The sequence below is a fragment of the Pyrus communis genome, chromosome 16 (genome assembly GCF_963583255.1).
Source record: "Pyrus communis chromosome 16, drPyrComm1.1, whole genome shotgun sequence".
Taxonomy (NCBI): Eukaryota; Viridiplantae; Streptophyta; class Magnoliopsida; order Rosales; family Rosaceae; genus Pyrus; species Pyrus communis.
Genome location: NC_084818.1, coordinates 13,025,306 through 13,034,566, shown reverse-complemented (window position 1 = coordinate 13,034,566; position 9,261 = coordinate 13,025,306). Strand labels below are relative to the sequence as shown.

Sequence of the window (9,261 nt, the reverse complement as noted above, 5' to 3'; positions counted from 1 at the left end):
CCAACACTCCCCCCCCTCTCTCTCTCTCTCACTCTCTCTGAGTCTCTCGTTCACCTTCTAAGGATTCGGGCACTCCAGGGACACTTTTGCTCGTCAACAGAAGGTGAGAATTCGATGGTTTCTTCTTACTCTCCTCCTTCTCTTTGCGCGCTTTCGACTTTCTGAAAAGATAAATTTGTTCCAATTTTCTAGTTTTTCTCTGTTCTACTTTTACTCACTTTTCACCGGCAGCTTCCTTCAATTTCCTCGATTTGTTTCAACTTTTCCAACATATCAATTTGCAATTATAAATTCTGGTTTCAAGATTCAATCTTTTTTTTTTCTTTCTAAATTCCAGTAATTGATGTGAAATGTGAAATTATAATAAAATATAAAAATTTTGGGATGTTCCCTAATACACACCAATATCTTAATCATCATCGCCATCTTCGACACTAAATTACAGTCGTTGATGTGAAATTTGATGCCATGAATGACAGGAGTGTGATCAATTTGATTGGTTTCTAATGGCATTTCTTAATTTTGCTTAATTTTAGCTTTTGCTGTTAGATTGTTGTTTCAATAGACTTATAGCTTATGTTGTTTCGTTATACATGGCAGAATTTGCGTTACTTATGAATTGCTTTACTTTTCTGTTCTTTTTCTTTTTTTCAATTATCATTATGTACTGTATTGATTGTGGTCACTTGCTATCTGAAATCAGGTCTTGAGGCTCGCAAGGCACCCGGGGTTCGTTTATTATATGTACTAGTAGTTACTTGTATTGGTTCCTTGTATGGATTTCTTGAACTGGCTTGAACCTGACATGTCCTTCAAGGTCCTAACTTGTTTTGACGATCAATCTGATCTTGTTCGCGTTAGTTCTGTCTCGCGCTCTTGGCGTCATTTTGGTGAGTTGAATCGGTTTCATATATTCGGTTTCTTTTTTAAGTTCACTAATGTGCAAGTCCAATTGTGATTATATGTTCTATACACATTATGAGTAGCTTAGTGTTTAAGTCCAGGAAAGATATAAAGTTGATTTTTATTGTCATTTTCTCTCCATCAATATTTAAGTTGTTTGTAGGTGGTGAGTAGTCTGCGCTTGTTGTCTTTGCTCTCCATCAATATTGTATATCTGGATTGATTCCTTTATTAATATTATATCTCCTGTATTACTAAACGAGACTGAAGAGTTTGTAACTTTTAATGTTTTTCAGTGATAGAAAATGGTCTTTGTAAAAAGCTGTGCTTGAGAATGTTCCCTCAGTTATCTAGAGTTGCTGGTGTGGTTGAGTTAAACAGCCCCGACGCACAAGAGTTTGCAGAAGTTGGATCTAGCAATTCAAAGGAATTGGAAACCTTGGAAAGGGAGCATAGGGTATATGCTTTTTTAGCTCGTGGTTTTATATCTTTTGATGTTAGGAGTTCTATTTCCGAGGCAATCAGTGCTTCCAGCACTGACAATAATCCGGAAGAAACCATTCACAATACTCTACAACCAAGAGACATGGTGGGACGGAGAGCTTCGTATTGGTCCAGTAAAGGCCAAAGTGACCCCGCAGTGCCTGAGTTTCTGATATACAAGTTGGTGTCTGATTTGGTTGTAATTAATGAAATCAGCATACATCCTTTCCAAGGCAAGTGTTTGAATTTCCAAATTGTGTTTGCCATTCTTTTATCCTTTAAATTTCTCTGATTGGGGTCTCTTTGTCTTTTCCCATTTGCAGCTTTTTTCCAGGCAGGTTTACCAATATATTCAACCAATGCTGTGCGATTTCGAATGGGTCATGTCAAATCCCCTGTGGTTGTAGAGTGTGATTCAAAGGGTGAATCATGTCATGAAAACAAGTTTGTATGGACCTACACTTCAGAAGTGTTCCGAATGACTCAGGTGTGTACCACCTGATCTGTACTTCTCAACTGCCTTTCTGCATATTTGTTGTGAAATGGTTCCTTTAATACTAAATGCTCTCTCCTTTTGGGAGGAAGAAATGACGCACTCCTAATGTTTCCACTAATTTATAAAGAAACTTTTCAGCAGAGAAAATGGGCCATTAAATTCATCCTAGAAGTACAAACTGAAAATTCTGGATCTTTTAGACATTTTTACAGTATAGAAACCAGATATTCTGGATTTGAAGTTGTAGATTATGACTTGTATCATATTTGACGCAGCTCTGAAATGTTAGAATTTCTAGTTTATGATTGACTAGATACTTGACTTAAATAAGCTAATGTATGACTTCCTTACAAACAGGAGAACCGCTTGCAGACATTTAAGTTTCCAGAACCAGTTCTTTGCATAGGTGGAATTTTACAGATTGAGCTTCTGGGTAGAGTTCAGAGACAAGAAATGGACGGATTGTTCTATATATGGTTAGTTTTGCGTTTATTTTCTTAAGTGTTATTACCATCCCCCAAATGCTTACCCAATTGACTTGTTGATTTGTTAATGACTATCTTGATGATTATTTAACAGGACAAACTTAAAAAGAGAACTAAGTAATATTATAGAAATGTTACTAGTGTTTTTCTACCGGAATCATGTTGCAATTGTTTTAATTACAAATTAATGTTGCGACTCTTTTCCTTTGTTGGTTCAATATGTGTCTTTGACTGTGAGGCACATTAAGCCTGTGATAATGCTGATTGAGTAATGTTACATAGAATAAGAGATTATGAGATGGGAAACACTGGTGGTGGTAATAGCATCACTCTTTTTCTGTCAGTTGGATATTTGGCTTTAAAATTTTATTGTAGTAAGCCTGCAAAATGGTATAGTTCGCATGGTTTGATTTTTTTATTATAGTAGAACAAATTCACCTACATTATGAAATTGCTTGTAGATTCTTAAAAAGGTGATATGAATTGGCAGGATAAGTTGAATAACTTTTGTTGGAATGGTGAAAATGAATTGGATTTAGTTGTTTTGATGTGCAGGATGGGAAACTGAAATATTTCTACATGTGAACTCTTTTCCGTATCTTTTGTCTTTAGAACAACAATTACTTTCGTTTTCTTTGTTTTAGCTTCAGTTGATCAGTGATGCTTGCTTGTTCTGCTATGTGCATGTCTTTGTGCCTTGGTTTGTTGATGCCTGATGATATATTATCTGAGGAAACATGTTTGCTTTATCTATGCATTTCTTCAATTATTTTTCATTGGTCTGTATATTCTCTTTTAAGTGTTTAAGAAATGTACTATTTGTCTCTGATGATGTTATGATATGATATTTCTATTAATAAGAAAGAAAAATCCCACCGGGTGCCAGTATCGTGTATCTAAAAGCCTCACACCCTCTTTTAATTTTTATTCTTTGGTGGTCAGTCGTCTGTTGATGTACTGGAAATTGACAAACATAGAACAATATAGAGGGAAAGAACAGGATTTGTAAGATTTTAGGATCATTAGGCCAGGGAGATGTTTTTGCTGTCATGACATGTGGGTTTTGGGATTGGAACACGGCAATCTAAAACTTTTGTAGATGGAAGCATTACCCCAGGAAAGGGAATTCCTTGATGAGATAGATGAGCGAGCAGGAATTAAATTTCTTTGTTTTGACTTGCTGGTTCCATCACCCATTTTGTTATGGCAGAGTGTTGTTTTGCATGTTTTCTAATTTTGTGTGCATTATTGCAATCTATTGCGTGCTGCAGTGTGTGTCATGTTGAAGTCAAAGGGAAGCCATTATCGCCTGCATTTGGTGTTGAAATTCATGAACCATCTGGGGAGATTGTGTTGAAGAACGACGTGCAGGCCAAGTTGCACAACCAACCTCCCGAGAATGAGTCTGTTGTGATCTCCACTGTTAATTTGGAGAATATGGGAGATGACATGCTGCCAGTTGTGAATTTGAATGTAGAAGGGATCGAGGGGGAATATGAATGGGAGGAAGAGGAGGGATCTGATGAAGAGTATTTCCTCTAATTGTATGTCAAAAGTAGCGGTTTTTTCATTGATTGTTTCTAAACCATAGCTTCTGTCCTCTCGTTGAATTGGACTTCCGCAAGTCGGGGGCTAGTTTTCTCGAGTGTATTAGCCCCGGCAAAGTGAGAGTGAATGTCATAAACAGTTGCTGTAGAGTTATATTTGAGGAGCTGAAACAGTGATAATCTCTGCTAAGTGCAAGTTTTAGCTGCTTGTATATTTGAGGTGTTTGAATATTTAAGATCTCTCTCATCATGTTTTTGGCGTATATTTCATTGTTTGAGAAATGAAAATAGGGTTTTTCTATTTGAACTCTACAACCCGTCTGGAACCTGAAAATAGGGGTGAGTTCAATTCCGTTCGTTTCGATTTTTTGCCGAAACTGGAAACCAAGCCGAAGTCACTCTTCTGTTAGGTTCGGTTTTACTCGAATAGAGCAATACTCGCGGTTAAACTAGGGATGTTTGTTGAACGCCATTCAATTTCACTCGAAAACGTTCAGATTTCAGAATTTTCTAATTAGAAATAGATTTTCCAATCAAACTTGCACCTTCGATGAAACAAATTCGGATCAACATCGAAACACAGAAAGGTTGATGAAGGGTTTTGAATACATGAAAAACTGAGCTTGTTTGGTATTCAATTCAAATACAGTTTTTATAACTCAAAAACAAGTTTTGAATTCCAAACTCAAATTCTTCCTTGGTTTGGATGTTTTTAAAAACTGAATTTAAGAACAACATAAAAACAATGCTTATATGATAAAAACACAAAAAATATGTTGTTAAAGTCTTCAAGCACAACCTCCAAACACCACTCTACAGACCGACCCTCACCCGATCTTCGCTGCCAGTGTCGATCGAGTCCCGCCTTCCGGGCGTCAATTCGAGTCCACCGCCAGCGTCAATTTGTGTTCTCCGCGAGTGCCGATCTTAGTTATTGCTACGCAGAAAGGTTAGGGGAGTTGCTGGTGTTGGACGGTGCCGACAACCGTGAGGGATGAGGTGGGGAAGTTGAGAACCAAATAAAATTTTTTGATTCTGAAAAACTTGTTCTCAATTCCTTTTTAAGTTGTTTTTAAGAATGACTAACACTATGTTTGAGTTAAGAAATTTAAGATTACTAAAGAATTTAAAAATGACGGAAATTGAAATGACGAGATTTTATTTTCTAGAATTTGTAAATTTTCTTGTTTGGTTAACCTAAAAGAACAATGGAATTGAATACAGAATTTGTTATTTTTAAACTCTCAATCATAGAAATTGAGAAATGACACCTATTTACATGAAATTTGAACTTGGAATTTGGATGTCCCAAATTCCAAGTTTTTTTTCTATGCGGAAATTCTAAATTTCTATGCTTATAAATCCAAACAAGAGAATTAGTGCCTGTTAATTTATAAATTCTGACTTTTACCAAAATTCTATGTTTATTTCCCTCATCCAAACATAGTGTAAAGGTTTTTAGTTGAATACCAAACAGGCCATAAGCAACCCGTAAATACACCGATTAAGACGTGTTTAACCGGAAATAAAAGTAATGCTGCTGAAAACGAAAACCCTAACGTAAGTATGCTGCTGAGGTTCAGCTGATACAATTGTAAATGAAAAAACATATATTATTTAATTTATTACTATTGCACAGAGCATTATGGACGTTAACGAAGTAATGGTGAAAGTGTTCGAATTGCTCAAACGTTTGCACTAACAAATACTACAATTATTAAACGGACACTGAAGCACAATGAGCAAACAGGACTTCGATCTTTAGGGTGCCTTGGACTTCACTGGTGCTGGAAGCAACTGCATCGCAGAAGCAAAGGAGACTCAGTAAAAAAACAATAGGAAAAACGCCTTTGGATCCGTTGCATATTCATAACAACAAATGTTCATTGAAGAAAGTATAAAAACCTGATAGCATGAGATCAGAGAAGTAGTAAATCCCAAGGCTCCGGTAACACGAGGAGTAACTTTCTTAGGTGCCAACTGAAGCAACCCAACTGCTACCACTGTGTCCAATGCTGCTTTAACCAGGGCCAGCGATCTCTCATTTGACTTTTTGAGTTTAGCACGGTATTGTTCATTCTGCAGTCAAAGCCACACGAAAAATGTAAAGAACATCGTATTCTGAACCATCGCGACTTATTTTATGGTCATTGCATTTACAAGGTACGTGGTCAACATACTTGATACTTCTCACTGTTCTTCAGATCCTTCTCTAACTTTTTAAGCTGTCCAGAAATCCTTCCTATCTCCCCAATCTGATTTACGAAGCAATTAGAATACATTGTTCATGCCATGTATATTTCGGAAAAAACAATACGCACTAGTAAGGGAAGCATAGTTAGGGAGCAACGAACCTCAACCAAAGTGGTACAAATTGAGGATCCCATCCAACAGAAAAGAGAGATCCGGCCAATCAGATCAGCACGTTCCTTGTTCTATAGCAAACACAATATCTAAACTTTTACCCCACAGATTGCCACAGAACTCAATAGAGAACAATTGTATGGAAAAAGTATGTGATCATACATACCTTATAGATACCTGTTCTACCGAGCCAGACAATTTGATCAAGAAACAGAAATGTTGACAGCAATGCATTTTTGGACTGTAAAGCATCAGTTTAGAATGTCATTAAAAAAAAAAAAATTGATGAAGAATCTCGATTCTAGTTGGAAGTAGATTATATGCATACCTTTCCTAGCAGAACAAGCGGAAGAGGAGTTCCTGGAGCGGTTGGACTAATAAGACCATGCAGATCATTGATAAACTGGAACCAAGCAGACAATTCATAAAACGTTCAAGAAAAGAAAGGCTTGAAATTCAAGTTCTATGACATATTTCGCTTAGAAAACTAGGGTGTACCACAAAAATTTGGTTCAAATTTGCCTTTGGCAAGAATCGAACCTAAGACCTCTCACTTACAAGTAAAGAGGAATACTAGTACTACGTGGCAAGATTATGAGAGATTTTAATTCTTTAAAAAAATATCTAGGGGTATTCAATCAGGATTTTAAGTGATTCTTTGAAATTCAACATGTATTCACTTAGGATTTTAAGACAGTTTATTAAAATCCTTAGAAATCCGGATGTATTAAATTAGGATTTTAAAGAAGTTTATAACATTCATGTATATTCAATAAGGACTTTATTTTAAAGAATTTTAAAAAGTTGGGGAATATGAGAGAATTGGCAAGACTCCATAGTGTGAATTTTAAGCATTCACAAATCTCACCTTTCCCCCTAAGATTTTGAGGGAATTGGATCAATTACATGGAAGCTCTACAAATTATAAATCTATGGATTTTTAAGAAGTTTAATTGATTGTAGAGATTCATGTAAAGTTTTGATTCAATTCCCTCGAGATCTCATGGGGAGATGTGAGATTTGTGGATGCTTAAAATACACTACGAATTCTCTCCAATTCCCTCTAATTCCTCAACCTTTTCAAATTCTTTAAAATCAAATTATAATTGAATACACTTGGAATGTTATAAACTTCTATAAAATCTTAATTGAATACACCAAGATTTCTAAGGATTTTAATAAACTATCTTAAAATCTTGATTGAATACCCATTGAATTTCAGAGAATCATTTAAAATCCTAATTGAATACCTCTAGATTCATTAAAAGAATTAGAATCCCTCAAAATCCCAATTGAATACCCCCTCAATTAAACTCCATCAAAATCCATGGATTCATAAATTCATTAAAATCCCTCAAAATCTCAATTGAATACACCTCTAAAGGTCCTCCTAATAAGCATAGAGAGAGGATAAAAAAACTTAAGGAAGGCCTCATGGGAAGCATTATCCCTTTTTCCCTCTGGTTCTTCCAAAAAATTAAAAGGAGCAAATAGCCACAAAGAATGTTTTAAACAATAATAAAGGGCATATGTAACACAAATCCTAACCTTGAAGAGGCGAAAAACTTTTCTTGCCAGGCTAGTCGATTTGTCAACATTTTGGGCAGTTCCAGGTTCTCCATTACTCAAGAATTTTGAACCATACTGTATTGCCCTGCATATCTTGTCTCTGGCCTCAGCCTTGTTCAGGTACAGAACTGCAAGAGCAAGTTCGGCTCTAGCTGCATCTAGTGTACTCATCTTTTATGCCAAGACCTAATGAAAGAAATACAAGTAAATTGTAATATGAAACAAGTTTGGGAAGCAACTGATAGCATGGAAATCAACACAGCAAAATGGTATGTAAAGAATACACATATACAACACATGGATTTTCCCAAAATAATTATTCTAACCATCAGTCAAGAAATTAGTTTCTTTAATTTTCAATTAAGTTTTGACATAAAAAGAAATAAGCCAACTATTCGTTGATATACTTGTGATATCTAACCCTGAGTTTAATCTGATTACGAAAGTAAGTATTCATCCCCACCATCTGAAAACTCTATAAATTTTGGACAAACTTTTTAAGGCGCACATAATATCTGTAAATAATCATATAGATTCATTACAAAGAGATCAAAAAACCGTATTGACTATACACAATTTTCAGCTTTTCTGCTTGGCAGTCTATAACAAAAAGCTCTAAATCTTGCAATCTAGTCTATCCACCATGAATATACAATACAGTCAATACCCCTTTCAGATGAATTCTAGCCACGCGCGCACAGGCACAAACGCATAAAAATACTTTAATTAGCATCTAACAACTATAATTTTGTATTGTTCAACTTCTTAATTACTCAGAAGCAAACAATTGCCGTGACAAAGAAAGCAAAACGATTCACTAATCATATACAATATCTATCTTTTTACCTTGTCAATCCAAAATTTAGCAATAATATTCTGTAGTCTACCCAGCTGAACTCTCGCTCCAACACACGCAGAGACACACACATAATTTAACAGCAATCAATTTTCTTTTTCCTTCACTTTCCGCAGCTCGTGAGCAATCAATAACAACATCAAATCAACGAAATGAACAAAATTAAGAAATACCCAATAACCCAAATCAAACTTTGATCATACAAATCAAAACCCACCAGCCAAATCATCAAAACTAAAAAAATTTCACATAAAAAATAAAAATAAATAAAGATTAAAGCTTGAGATTTAGATCAGAGTGTGTGTACCTAAAGCTGTGTTCTTTCTGGTTCCTAGAGTGCAGGATGACAATCAAAGTTCTATAATTTGTGATAATCCATCTATAAATCCAGAAAGTAAGAGGAGAAAGAGAGAGTACCGAAGAGAGTGCCAAGGAAATGACCTCGAAAGCAGCAAAAACTGGAAAGGGGTAACCTTTGGGCTGCTGGTTTAGAGACTGTTGGGTTTTTTTTTATGTGTTTGATAGGCCGTGATAATTGATAATGGCTTGTGTGGTCCT

At 35.6% G+C, this 9,261-nt stretch overlaps 2 protein-coding genes across 4 annotated transcripts; one reads left to right on the top strand and one right to left on the bottom strand.

Annotated features, from left to right (window-relative positions):
* LOC137720845 (F-box protein At4g00755-like) lies at positions 1-4,126 on the top strand. Its single transcript, XM_068459952.1, has 6 exons — positions 1-103; positions 704-890; positions 1,200-1,619; positions 1,710-1,873; positions 2,240-2,358; positions 3,639-4,126. Exons 2-6 carry the CDS (start codon positions 776-778, stop codon positions 3,907-3,909), a joined length of 1,089 nt encoding a protein of 362 aa, XP_068316053.1. The 5' UTR covers positions 1-103; positions 704-775; the 3' UTR covers positions 3,910-4,126.
* A 1,380-nt stretch (positions 4,127-5,506) lies between these two features.
* Positions 5,507-9,259, bottom strand: LOC137720152 (peroxisomal membrane protein 11D-like). 3 transcript variants are annotated; one of them, XM_068459164.1, is made up of 8 exons: positions 9,121-9,259; positions 7,827-8,033; positions 6,607-6,681; positions 6,445-6,519; positions 6,269-6,349; positions 6,095-6,169; positions 5,820-5,993; positions 5,507-5,711 (listed from the first exon to the last, which is right to left on the bottom strand). In XM_068459164.1, exons 2-8 carry the CDS (start codon positions 8,016-8,018, stop codon positions 5,676-5,678), a joined length of 708 nt encoding a protein of 235 aa, XP_068315265.1. In that variant the 5' UTR covers positions 8,019-8,033; positions 9,121-9,259; the 3' UTR covers positions 5,507-5,675. The 3 variants fall into 3 exon arrangements, with proteins under 3 accessions (XP_068315265.1, XP_068315264.1, XP_068315266.1); XM_068459163.1 differs by having other exon boundaries at positions 9,011-9,163; XM_068459165.1 differs by lacking the exon at positions 9,121-9,259 and adding an exon at positions 8,694-8,865.
* Between the last annotated feature and the right edge of the window lie 2 nt (positions 9,260-9,261).

Coding starts and splice junctions, on each gene's coding strand:
- LOC137720845 (XM_068459952.1), top strand. CDS start 776: ATGGATTTCTTGAACTGGCTTGAACCTGACATGTCCTTCAAGGTCCTA. Junction 891..1,199: donor GCGCTCTTGGCGTCATTTTG/GTGAGTTGAATC, acceptor AATGTTTTTCAG/TGATAGAAAATGGTCTTTGT. Junction 1,620..1,709: donor CAGCATACATCCTTTCCAAG/GCAAGTGTTTGA, acceptor TCCCATTTGCAG/CTTTTTTCCAGGCAGGTTTA.
- LOC137720152 (XM_068459164.1), bottom strand. CDS start 8,018: ATGAGTACACTAGATGCAGCTAGAGCCGAACTTGCTCTTGCAGTTCTG. Junction 5,994..6,094: donor AGAACAGTGAGAAGTATCAA/GTATGTTGACCA, acceptor CTTTGACTGCAG/AATGAACAATACCGTGCTAA. Junction 5,712..5,819: donor CTCTGATCTCATGCTATCAG/GTTTTTATACTT, acceptor TCTGCGATGCAG/TTGCTTCCAGCACCAGTGAA.